The sequence below is a fragment of the Rhinolophus sinicus genome, chromosome 13 (genome assembly GCF_057876585.1).
Source record: "Rhinolophus sinicus isolate RSI-liver-muscle chromosome 13, RSI-T2T, whole genome shotgun sequence".
NCBI lineage: Eukaryota > Metazoa > Chordata > Mammalia > Chiroptera > Rhinolophidae > Rhinolophus > Rhinolophus sinicus.
In genome coordinates, this window is record NC_142513.1 from 22,666,249 (window position 1) to 22,679,299 (window position 13,051).

The following is a 13,051-nucleotide window of genomic DNA, read 5'->3' on the forward strand; positions in this document are numbered from 1 at the left end:
TCCATCCTCTGCTGGTTTCAATCCCTACCCCCACCCTCCCACCCACCGTGCTTACCCCATCGTCTGGGTTTCTCGTCTCTATATTGTCTGTCACACCCAAGCTCTGCTTAAGGGCTGTGAAGGTGAAGTGACGGTCTGAGCAGGGTTTCTCTGAGAGGTGCCCACAACAGTGATATATCAGCTAAGTCAAGGGTGGGGTGGGTATCACTTTGAGGTCCAGCCCAGTGTTCTGCTCTGACCGCAGCATCACCACCAGGGAGTAGTCCAACTTGACAAAGGCCTGAGGCAGTGGGATCCTGGGGGTGCACGGGGTCAAATCAGCCCTGGGGTAGGCACTTGTCCCTTCAGATCATCCTCTGGAGCTTCTCACTAACCTGGAATGGTCTTCAGCTTCTGCTCCAGGTCTTCCAGAACCTTCTGCATCACAGGCCAAACTGGGGATGCACAGAGCAAGGTGTGAGGGATCTTGGCCAAGCCCCCAAGCTGGGGCCCTTCTCTTCTCTCCCAACTGGCTCATGAGCCTGGGGCTGTGCCTCCTGGATGTGGCTCAGGAAGTTTATCAGTAATTGCGGCCTTAATAATATCTCCAGTTCCACGTGCTCTTTTTACAATGTGACTTTGACACTCCTGCCATCAAGGGGTGGGATCTATATTCCCATTCCTTGAAGTTGGGTGTGTATACCTTTGTGACAGGCTTAAACACAGAACATGGTGAAAGTGATGCTATGTGACCTCCAAAGCTAGATCAAACAAATGCCATGTACTCTCTTGGGACACTCTCTCTTAGAACCCAGCCACCATGCTGTGAGGAAACCAAACTAGCCCGTGTGGAGAGAACACATGGAGAGGTCACATGTGGTTTTCTGGCTGCCACCCTAGCTGAAGTGCCAGCCTACAGCCAGCCTCAACTTCTAGACACATACATCTCCAGATGATCCCAGCCACTAGCCTTTGAGTCCCCCTCAGTCGTCAAATCTTCCCAGCTGGGGCCCCAGACATCACGGAGCAAAGACAAGCCATCCTTGCTGTACCCTTTCTTATTTCTTGACCCATGAATCCATTAGCATCAGACAGCTGTTTTACACACTATGATTTCAGCTGGTTTGTTATGCAACAATAGTAACTGGAACAGCAATCAAATGATATTTTGATTTCAATTTACCTGACTCCTCATTTGACTCAGTTATTTTCAGAACTTGGTCAAGAAAGAGGGTGTTAAGTATTGACACCCCAAACCCCACCACTGTCCTTCAAATTTCAGCTCAGATATCATCCTCTCAGAGACTTTCATTGAGCCCTATGGAAAGTGCCCTTCCCAGTCAAGTCTAAATTTATTTTCTTCCCAGCATTTTTCATTTTGCAAAATTACATACATGGAAACCCACAGTCTTCTTGGAAACCTACATACCAAGCCTGTTCACTCAGGTCCCTCCACTTTCAGACTATGATGAAGTGAGATCTGGCTATACAATGGACTGTATGTCTGTGTCCCCTCAAAATTCTTATGTTGAACCTTATCTCCAGTGTGATGGTATTAGGAGGTGGGGCTTTGGGAGGTGCTTAGGACATGAGGGTGGAGCCCCCATAAATGGGATTAGGACCCTTATAAAAGAGACACCCTCATCCCTCCTGCCTTGTGGGGTTACAATGAAAAGATAGCTGTCTTATGAACCAGGATAGCCAGCTCTCACCAGATACAGAATCTACCAGCACCTTGATCTTGGATTTGCAGCCTCCAGAACTGTGAGAAATAAATTGCTGTTGTTTATAAGCCATTCAATCTATGGTATTTTGTTACAATAGCCCAAACTAACTAAGACAGGCTGTTAGATTTATACCCTCATATTTAATTGTTACTGGTGCTATTGTAAATGGTATTTTAATTTTTTTTTCAATTTCCAGTTGTTCATTGCTACTATATAAAAACGCAATTGATTTTTATATATCGACTTGCTATTCTATGACCCTGCTAAATTAATTTACTAGTTATATTAGTTTGCTAGGGCTACTGTAACAAAGTACCACAGACTGGGTGGCTTAAACAACAGAAATGTATTTATTATCTCACAGTTCTGGAAGCTAGAAGTCCAAAATCAAGGTATTTGACAGTTTGGTTCCTTCTGAGGGCTGGGAGGAAAGGATCTGTTCCAGGCGTCTCTCCTTGGCTTATAGATGGCTGTCTTCTCCCTGTGTCTCTTACCATTGTCTTCCCTCTGTGAAGGTCTCTGTGTCCAAATTTCCCTTTTTTAGTGCTCGCTTTGGCAGCACACATACAAATTCCCCCTTTTTATAAGGAGACCAGTCATTGATCTTTTCAAAAAACAAGCTTTTGTTTTCATTGTTTTTCTGTGTCCGTATCATTAATTTCTACTCTTTATTGCTTTCTACTTGGTTTGGGCTTAATTTGCTTTTTCTTTTCCTAGATTCTGAAGATGAAAGCTTGTATTATTGATTTGAAACATTTCTTCTTTTTCCATAAGCATTTAATTCTATAAAATTCACTCTTAGCTCTGTTTCAGCTGCTTATCACAAATTTTGATGTTGTATTTTCATTTCAATTCAGTTCAAAATGTTTTCTAATTTCTCTTGAGACTTCTTCTCTGACCCATGGGTTATTTAGAAATGTGTTGTTTACTTTCCAAATATTTGGGGTTTTTCCAGATATTCAGTTCTTGACTTCTAATTTAATTTCACTATAATCAGAGAACGTACTTTATATCATTTAAATTTTTAAACATTTGTTCAATGTAAAAGGCCCAGAATATGGTCTATTTTGGTGAATGTTCCATGTGCACTTGAATCGAATTTGTTCTGTGCTACTGTTAGGTAGAGTTCTCTATAAATGTCTATTAGGTCAAGTTGGTTAACAATGTTGTTGAGGTCTTCAATATCCTTGCTGAAGTTCTGTGTTTTCAATTACTGTAAAAGGAATGTTGCTATCCACAAGTATAATTGTGACTTTCAGATTTATCAGTTTTTGTTTTATGTATTTAGGAGCTTTGCTGAGAAGCGCATACACACAGAATTCTCATGTCTGCTTGGTGAATTAACCCTTTAATCATTATATAATGTCCTTCTGTATCCCTGGTGATTTTTCTTATTTTTAATTCTGCTTTGTCTGTTATTTATATATTCATTCCAACTTTTTCTCTTTGATTAGTGGTTCCATAGTCTGTCTTTTTCCATCCTTCTTTTAATCTACCTATATAATTATATTTAAAGCGAGCTTCATGTAGGCAGAATATCATTGGTCTTGTTTTATTTTCTTTTTACTCTAATACAACAATTGCTAACTTTTAATTGGTGCATTTACATAATAATTAGTACATTTATGTAATTGTTAATAAGAGTAAATTTAGATCTACTATTTTATTATTCTTTTTAATTATTTCCTCTTCCTCCTTTCCTGCCTTCTTTTAGATTATTTGATTATTCTTAGTATTCCATTTTAATTTATTTATTGTATTTTTGGCTATATATTTTCTCTAGGGTATTAATTTTCTCTAGGGTCTGTGGTTTCCCTAGGGATTACAATATACATACTTAACTTTTGACATCTATTTAGTGTTTGGAGATTGAGACCATCCAGTGATGGTTTTTTTAAAGATCTGAGATACTATATTTCTAAAATGTTCATTTAGTCACTTAGCTCTTTTGTTTTCTCCTTAGTAGAACTCAGTGATCCTTTTGAAAGTCATTTTATTAATGTGTAGTTGACATACAGAAAGCAGTAGATATTTAATGTATACAACTTGCTGAATTTGGAGATAAGTGTACGCTCATAAAACCCTCTCCACAATCAAGGCCATAACTTTATCCATAACCTGCAAAAGTTTCCTCCTGCCCTGCCCTTCTTTTAATATTGATTTTCCTTTTGTGGTAAGAGCACTTAACATAAGATCTATTTTCTAAGCAAGTTTTTAAGTATACAGTACAATATTAACTCTAGGCCTTCTGTTGTACAGTAGATCTCCAGAACTTATTTGTCTGGTATTACTTTGTACCTTTTGACCAGAACCTCCCCATTTTGGGGTTCTTTTTTAAAATAATTTCTATTTCTCTGCTGAGAATGTGTTTTTCCATTCATTTCTGAAGCGTTTATCTTATATAATAGCTTCTTTGAAGTCTTTGTCTGATAATTCCAACATCTGTGTCTTTTCATAGCTGGCATCTATTGATTTTCTTTGAGAATTGGTCGGATGTTCCCTGTTGAGTAACTTTGCATTGCATCCTGGATATTTTCAATATTATCTTGTGAAACTTCGGGTACTATTAAAAGCCTCTAAATTTTTTCCATAGCAGGCAAACCTGATTAGGTTCAGACTGTATGTTCTATGTCACTTTCTATGGGCAGTAGTTCTAATATCTGTTTTATTTTCAAAGTTTTGCTATGCTGTTTGGGTCTGCTAGGGGCTGGGGTTAGTCTGAGACCTAGGCAGTGGTTTACATGGTGGTTCAGTACTTTTCAAAGCCTTATCATCCTTCTTGGGATGTGTTCCACCCAAGCACAGCTTCTGGTTGAGCCCAGGATTTGTGTTGTTTCATACACAGGATTAGAGGGTTCCCTTTATGCACGCTTTCCTCTCCAGGATTTTCTCTACATTCCCTGGCTGCCAGGGACCCCCTTTTCTGGTTCTCCAGTCGGAAGTATGGTATTCTCTTAGAATTTTAACTGCCAGCACTGTCTCACAATTCCTCACCATGAGGTCTGCCGTCAGGGCAAAGCAGCAAGAGAAAAGAGAGAAAAAGGAGGTTTAGAGGATTCCCACACTATCCTCACTACAGGGGCCCCTTTTCCACAGTCTTTTCTCTAGAGGGTGGATTTTTTTCTCAGACCTTTTATCTCAACAGGATTGGGAACTGCAGCGCAGACAGGGTGACCTGGGGCAGGACCAGGTGAGAACAAAAGTTAAATAAAAATAATAACAAGAATTCTCCTCACCCCTCCAGTTCATGGGGGTCCTTTTTCCTGGTTTTCTGATCAGAATGTTAGACTTTTCTTTTTTAATTTTTATTGGGGAATACTGGGGAACAGTGTATTTTTCCAGGACCCATCAGCTCCAAGTCAAGTCATTGTTTTTATTTATTTATTTGTTTCTTTCAATCTAGTTGTGGAGGGTGCAGCTCACTGGCCCATGTGGGAATCCAACTGGCGACCTGGGTGTTAAGAGCACTGTACTCTAACCACTGAGCAAACCATCCGCCCCATGTTAGATTTTTCTATTGGACTTTTTGCTGCCATGTCAGCTGCACAGTTCCCTGATTTGGGCACCATAGGTCAAAGCAAGAAGATACAAGAAGACAATTTAACCGGGAAACTCCCCACTGCCATAGTAGCTGTTCCTCAAGTTTTGACTTTTCATCCCAATCTCTTCTCTATTATTTACAAAGCTCCTCCGTAAGTAGTTGCGTTTTGTATTTAAGCAGAGTTTTTATTTGTAATCAGTGGGAGAGATAGACTATATAGGCTTATTCCAGTTTAGCCTTCATTTTATCTAGAGGGGCACACAGGGGCTTTAAAAGAACTAATATTTTATTTCTTAAGCAGGATGGCTGGTGCTTAAGTTTTCACTTTATTATTATCTTTAAACTGTATATATTAGTAATATCTACTCTTTTGTATTTATAATACATTCCACAATTTATAAAAAGTTTCAAGAATTTGACCAAGATCTGCTCCTTTTCTGGGGGAGGTAATGATTTCTCAGAGGGGACTGTCACAGAGCAAGGAAGAAGAAAGAAGATGAAAGAGTGGTGGAAGGGTAGCTGAGGCGCTGATCAGAGCAAGGCGGAGGGTGGAGATTTCTGAATTTGTCGCCTGCTACTACGTACGTTTACACAGACACAGATTCACGTACCAGACACAGAAATACTCTTCCAATACTCACAGCTCTGGATGCAGTTCCCAGATGTTCGGCTGGAGGCCGCCAAAGCACAAGCTTTCGCTGCCCGCAGGAATCAGGCCTCATTTCTCGCCTGTGCTGGCGCACTTCCGGTTGTCCCCGGGAGGGGGCGCCAGTGGACCGAGGAAGGCCAGAGCGGGCATGGCGCCCCAGTTTACTGGTGCGCTAGTGAGCTCAGCGGCACCCTGATGCTCCCAGCTTTCACTACCGCTCAGGATCCGGGCTCTCAACCTGAAGAAACGAACAGCACCGTAAACATGATGCTGCTACGCCTCCTGCAGCCTTGCCTTCAAGTTGGATCCTGTTGCGAGCCTCCCTGTCCCCTCCTATGTAAAGGGGAGAGTCTTAAGTTTTTGGAGCCTAAGTTTTTGCAATCTTGGCACAGCATTTTGCAAATTTTACAAGAACACACACCAAAAAACCATGAACACATTGCTAGGGGTTCTTTCCAGATGAGGAGACTTGAAGTTTAAGCTTCAGTAATTTCAGAGTAAATCCACCTCTGATCATACATACGCATATGTATTTACTGTCTATCTTCTGTTAGAATGTAAGTTCCAAGAGGGCAAGACTTTTATCTGAATTGTTAGCTCCTGCAGCCTCATTGGTTCCTAGCACATAGAGGAAGCTGTATAATTATTTGCTGAATGAACCAGTGGGCTGGCACAATTTTCCAAGTAGACATGACAATGCCCTGGCCTGGAATTTGAGGAGTGGATGGGATAGGAATGATGTCACTGAAACCTCAAAACAGTGACCATAACACTCATTTAAAAGCTGAGGATGCAGCAAGTACCCAATCTGACGTGGCACAGGGCCTAGAACCCAAGTCTGCCTTCCCTTGCTCTCTCTTGGCCCCAGCTACCGCCCTCCCTCCCAGCCACCCCTTGCACAAGGCCCTGATGCAACGCTGTACAGGCTGGGGCGCCCCTCTTAGGGGCAGCGCTGGGAAAAAGATTTTGCAAGAGCTGGGGCAGGAAGCTCCAGCTAGGGCGTTCTGAGAAGATAAGGGCGCCCCTGCCCCTGAAGCGCCTCCAGGCCTTCTGATTTCCTCTCTTCCCTTCCCTTCCCTTTCCCGGAAAGCAGCCACCGAACCCTGGCCGGGCCGTGACTCACCTCCTTTCCCTCTGGCAGCCAGACTGGGATCCCAAGCCTGCCCCTCACTGGAAAGCCTTGCTGTGTGAGGCTGGGCAGCAGGGAGCCCTCTCTAGCAGGCAGTTTCTGGAGTAACTCAATAAGAGTAGCTGGCGTGCAGAAAGGTTCTATTGCTGAGCCTTAGTCTCAGGAGGCAAAATGTGGGGGACCCCTGGAGTACACCCACATTAAACCAACTTAGAGGTCTCGGGTGACTAAGATTAGGTGTAAGGTTGGTATGTGTGAAGCACCCTTGTCCCCTATGGGGAGGGAGGAGCAATGTACATCTCTGGATCAAGGCCTGGTGATCCCTCGCCTTCAGGACAGAAGCAGACATGTCCACAGTTTGGTTGGTCCCTACCTGGTTCAAGACCTGTGCCCAGCTGTGTGACCTGTCCTCTCAGAACCAGGTCACACAGGACCTGACCCAGGCCTTTTTAGAGATCAAGAGCCTGGGCCATTTCCATCCTTCAAGGCTCTAGTTAGGTTTTTTAAATTAAGAAATGCCAAAACAAAATGTGGGTTGCAATACTTGTGATAGGCATGTGTCTTGCATTTTCCAAGTTTATGCTTTTGAAACAAAAATATATTATGATTAGGTATGATTTCAATTGCAAATAAGATGAAAAAGGCTAAATTGGACGTCCTGAGGGAACACGAAACCCCTCATAAGCCTGGTTTGGACCAGCCTGATTTCTGTTACGTCCTCTAAGTCAATGTCACAGTATGGCCTTGGGTGGGTTACCTCACCTCTCTGATGCCTCCCTTTTCTCATCTGAAAAGTAGGAATCGCAATGGGCCCACACAAGGCTATGAGACAACCTCCTTAGGAAGGGCTCAAAACATTTCACACCAACATATACCAAGTGTCCACTACAAGCCAGTCCAGTGCTAAGCTTTTGAGGTGCATTGGTTCAATTGATCCTGGACGCCAAGGTTTTGGAGCCCATTTTCCAGACGAGGAAACAGAGGCTCAGACAGGTGCAGTGATGAGCATCAGGGCTGATTCAGAGGCTATGGTCTACCAGCCTCCCTACTCAAATGTTAGCCTATTGTTGTTGCTGCTGTTGTTACTGTGATTATTAAAATGAACATATGATAGCATTGCTCCCATACAGCTGTGAGAAGGATTAAATAAAAATTTAAAATAACTTAGTATTTAGTACCTGGCACATGATAAACACTCTGTGTTTGTTAAATAAAAAGTAAAAAATACTTCAGGTTTTGGGCCCACAGTTCTGGAGAGGCAGGGTCCAATGTTCAAAGAAACTTTGTCCTGGTGTTTCTTTGAAAGCTACTGCCCGCCTCCTGCCTCGCCCCATCCAGGAGGGGTTAAGGAGTTAATGATTTCCCAAGCAGGGGCTGAAAGGAGCAGGGTTTTGCGTGCTACACGCGCACACACTACACACACACACTACACACACACACACACACACACACACTCACTCACTCACTCACTCCCCGGCCTCTGTCCCCCTCCCTCCCTCCCTCCCTTCCCCTGCGAGGCCGGGAGCCTCTTATGCAAGCCGACGGCGCCCGCCCGTTCCCAGGCCCGGCTGCAGCTGCGGGCGGAGGGGCAGGGCGGGGGCGGCGCGCTGTTTGTCTAGAGCGGCCGTGCCAAAGGCGGCGGGCCCCAGACAGCCAGGCGCCTCCGTACACCTGGGGATGCTCAGGTTAAATAGCTCCGCATTCCTCGGGCCCAGCTGATGGAAACGCTCCCAGGCCGCCGCGGAGCCGGCCTCCAGATGGGCTGGGCCCGGGCCAAAGGGGAAAAGAGGGAAACGTGGAAGCCAGAGTGTGCCTGAACGGTTGGGGCTGGGGGCCAGGTCCCGCCACAGCCTCGTCCTCCCCTGGAAAACGGCCCTACCGTGTAGGAGTGTACGCGGGGACACGCCCCCGCTCCCGTGGGTGGGCTTGCAGGCGGGGGCCCACACACGGGAGGGAATGGGTGGCACACGTGTGCCTCTGAGGACACTCCAAGGACACACAGGCGACAATTAATAATTTATAACTAGCAAACACTACGGGCTAAGTGCTCTACTTCATTTATTCTCTACAATTCTACGAGGTTAATGCTATAAAACAGCAGTGGGGAGGGGAGTCCATTGAGAGTAGCAAAGGACTTAATTTACCTCCAAATATTATGTTCTTTGATAAAGTTCATAATGTTCTTGGAGAGAGGGTGGTACCTGGTTTTTTAAAATTTATTTTTCAATTATAGTTGACATACAATATTTATTAGTTTCAGGTGTACAACATGGTGATTAGACGAGTGGTATCTACCTTAATGTTAATGCTCAATAGACGACAATCTTTAATTTAAAACATTTTTTTGTTCATCCCCTCTGAGCCTCTATTTGTTGTAAACCTAGGGTCAGAATCCTAACTTTAGCACCCCCCTCAGGGATCCAGGAAATCCTTTATGTAAAGGGTTGAGCATACAATCAGGCTCATGGTAGTAGGTGCTATTTATTTTATTCTCTTTTATTTATTGACAAAATATATTAAGTTGTTATCCTCTCTGGAACAAGTGCTTTGCCCTTTCGGGAACTTTGGTTTTTCCCTGTGTAATACATGGGATTCGACCTAGCTGGGATACTTGAGGGTTGGTGTCCTGAGGGCTAACAATTCCCAGGAAAGGAGGCACTTGAACTTTCAAGGAAGGGTTTGCCTGGGTACAGCTGCCCCCACCTCCACCCCTGACCAGCCAAGACCCAGGAATGCCAGCCAATCGACAGAACAATTACACACTTAGGAGCCCAGTGTGGTTCTGCAGCCCCTAGACAAGCAAACTCATCCATCACGCCAGATCCATGTAGAGATGCCCACAATGCATTTAGGCACAATACACAAGCCCAAACAACTGGAGGTTGTACTTATCTGCAGAACAGGTGCTCACATTTGCCCTCTGCCTACACCCCCATGCCTATACACCAGAGGACCCAACCCCATGGGGGAACCACCAGTTCATGTCACACACACAGGCCCACTCAACATGCACTCCACCATGAGTACACTCATGAATGTGTCCAGGCAGATAGGCCCCTACCAATGACACCCTTTTCCTGCTCAGGAGCAGGGGACTGACCTGCCCACTCCTCAGAACCCACACAGGAGCCCTGGGGGAGAGAGGAGGTTTCTATGAGCTTCTGGCATAGCCAGGCCAGGGTGAGGAGGCTGAGTCCGAACCCAGAGCAGGTGGCCCTGCAGCTGCGCCCAGGCTAGTCCTGCCAAGTTGCTCACCCACTTGGACAAGCCTGGAGCTCCAGGGCAGACTGCTGGAACCCAGGGTTAGGCTGCCCATTGGGGGAGGCACCTCCTACTGGGGAATGAGGCAATGAAGTCCTGCCTTAGACAAGCTGAGGCTCTGGGCAAGTCCCTTTCCTCTGGATCTCACTTCCCCCATCTTGGCAAAGATGCAGGTGGTCCAGTGACCTGGTTCTCCAACTTAAATGGCTTGTTGAATACTCCAACCCAGAGAGGATCTTGGCAGGTTGATCTGCATTTTAACAACCTCCCCAAGTGACCCAGATGGCCCAATGACCACTTTCAGAAACCCCAAAGGATTTAATTTTATGACACTAGGGAGCAGGAAAATGGCCATGGATGGGGGATAAGAATAGACTTTAAAGACACCGGAAACACTTCAGGCCGGTAAAAGTGACAGTCCAGATGTGGCCTTCCAGTCCTCCTCCCCCCAGCACCAGCTGCAAAAAGGGTCAGGGGTCATCCCCCAGCCCAGGCCCCTCCCCTCAATCCAAGAACACTGCAACTTTACCACCATCTAAAGTATTTGTTTAATAACAACAGAAAAAAAACCCACAGAACTATTGTAAAACAATATTCTCAGTCGGTGATCATTGTAATATACAATACAAAGCAATTAATTTCCTCAGAAATCTGAGAAGCACCAAATGTGACCATTTTTTAAAATGTCTGCTTTTCAAAAAATAGAAACACACGGGGGGAACTCTCCCCAAGTCTCTGGTGGCTGATAGGTGTGGAGGGAGGGTCGGCCTGCCCTCGTCAGTCCCCCAGCCCTGGGCTGGCTCTAGCAAGCACCCAATGGCCGCCGATCTCGGTTTTGTTTCTCCCCAGCTGCAACGAAGCGCTTGGGAGGACCAGAGAGCACTAATTCCTCCGCCCCGAAGGGCTGGGGTCCGCCGATCCCGGAGGACCGCGCTTCAGCGACACAAGATGCGATCGTCCGCTGGAACACATGCCGCCTGTGAAAGGAAAAGAGAATAGGTGAGACGGGAGGTTTGAAGGAGACAAGGCTGCAAGCGCCCCCTTCCCCAGAAGACACGAGGGAGCGCTTTTATCGATCTCCTTGGGCACCCTAACATAGCCCCGTGCCCGAAGGTTTGGGGTGGACGTAGGGCCAAGACCCACTCCTCTCTGGACCTCAGTTTCCCCATCTGTAGAAGGAAAATGATATCGTGCTCCATTTCGGACCTCACCTCGGCCGCCAGGGCGCTGATCTCGCCGTTGAGGGTGCTGAGAGGAGCTCGGGCGGGGAGCCCCCGGCCCCCTGGGGCCCCGACTTGAGATTCCGAGTTCAGCTCCAACTCCAGGTCCCAGATATAGTCGATGACGTGCTGGAGGATCTCCACCCTGCTCACCTTGCGATTCTGGGGCAGGGTGGGTACCAGCTCTTTGAGGCGTGAGTAGCAGCCGTTCATGTCGTAGAGCAGCACGTTGACCTGCTGCTCATCGAGCAGGGCGGGCAGGCGCGCCCCGGGGCCGCCGGCGCAGCGAGAGATGGCCACGCTCTGCTCGGACAGACAGCGCACCACCTCGCCAGCGCCGCCGGGCGTCTTGCCGGCTTTTAGTGCGCAGCTGGGACCCGCGGCTGCCGCGCCGCTGCCACTGGCAACCTTCATGATTACGGCGTTGGTGTAGGAGACGAGGCGAAGAGAACGGAGAAAGCGAGGGAAGGACCCGCAGGAAGAGATCGTAACGCCGTACAGTCGGTTGTAGAATGCGCAGGCGAAGCCCCACAACCCGCTATTTATAAAGACTCTGCGGCTTCACCCCGAGGGGCGGGCTCAGGCGTTCAAAAGAAGCCAATGGGAGAGCTAGAGGCGTGGCCTCGAGAGCTTCTGGGCCCCGCCTCCTGCTCTGATAGCGCACCCTGGAGGGCCTGGAAAAGGGACCAGAGTCTCAGGAACCAAAAGAGTGGGAGGGTACAGGGCAGGGTGGCTAGTGGAGGCGAGGGCTTGGACTCCTCCGGAAGGAGGCAAAACCATATTGCCGATAAGGAAAAGACTTCAAGAATCAGTTTTCCTGGGGTCATTTTCTCACTTCTCCAGCCCGGATGAGAGACACTGAGGCCCTGATGGAGAAGGGGCTAGCTCTGAGTCACCCAGAGAGCTCACTACTAGAGCCCCGGCTTTTGGACCCTATTGGAAGATGACCTCTGGGACCACGATCTCGCGAATATTTGGGCCGAAATTTAAAACGGGATCTCCTTTACACTCCGTTCCCCGGGGCTGTTCTCTTTTTCCCAATTCCCAGAGAATGTTGCTGGTTAATGTTCCTGGGGGACTTACCCAGGCCCCTTGGGTGGGAGCAATTAGCCTCGGAAAGTCTTCCTCTAGGATTCGGGGCTGAGCTTCTGGGACCTGAACCAGATAGAAGGCTCCCAGAGTGGGGATGCATCTCCTAATTCTACCCTGAATTTGCAGCCCCTGCAAAAAAATCCCCAAAGCTGCATCAACTAGTGATTTAAAATATTTTCTCCCTTTTCTGGCTGTTCCTCCCGCCCACCCCACACCCCCACGCCCCAAAGACCTCGGAGCAGGGTCTCCCTCCCACGGCGCGGCAGCTGCGGAGCTCGAGGCTCTTCCCCCGCCCCCCTCGCTTCCCGGGCTGGTCTGTGTCAGCGTCTGAACAAGCGGCTCAGACCGTTAGACGCCAGGCCCGTGACGTCACCCATTCATAAAACCGGGACGGGCTGTCAGGCTGGCGCCGCGCGGGCGGTCGCCATGGAGACGGCAAACGGGACTCTGCGC

The 13,051-nt window shown here is 47.2% G+C and overlaps 1 protein-coding gene across 1 annotated transcript; it reads right to left on the minus strand.

Annotated features, from left to right (window-relative positions):
* Window positions 1–9,240: 9,240 nt before the first annotated feature.
* ID1 (inhibitor of DNA binding 1) lies at window positions 9,241–12,035 on the minus strand. The gene is made up of 2 exons (XM_019748536.3): window positions 11,498–12,035; window positions 9,241–11,263 (listed from the first exon to the last, which is right to left on the minus strand). Exons 1-2 carry the CDS (start codon window positions 11,918–11,920, stop codon window positions 11,222–11,224), a joined length of 465 nt encoding a protein of 154 aa, XP_019604095.1. The 5' UTR covers window positions 11,921–12,035; the 3' UTR covers window positions 9,241–11,221.
* Between the last annotated feature and the right edge of the window lie 1,016 nt (window positions 12,036–13,051).

What these genes read in the sequence shown, in the direction of transcription:
- ID1 (XM_019748536.3), bottom strand. Translation starts at nt 11,920, where the DNA reads ATGAAGGTTGCCAGTGGCAGCGGCGCGGCAGCCGCGGGTCCCAGCTGC. An exon ending in TCAGCGCCCTGGCGGCCGAG is followed by an intron (nt 11,264 to 11,497) that starts GTGAGGTCCGAA and finishes TTCCTTTCACAG; the next exon opens with GCGGCATGTGTTCCAGCGGA.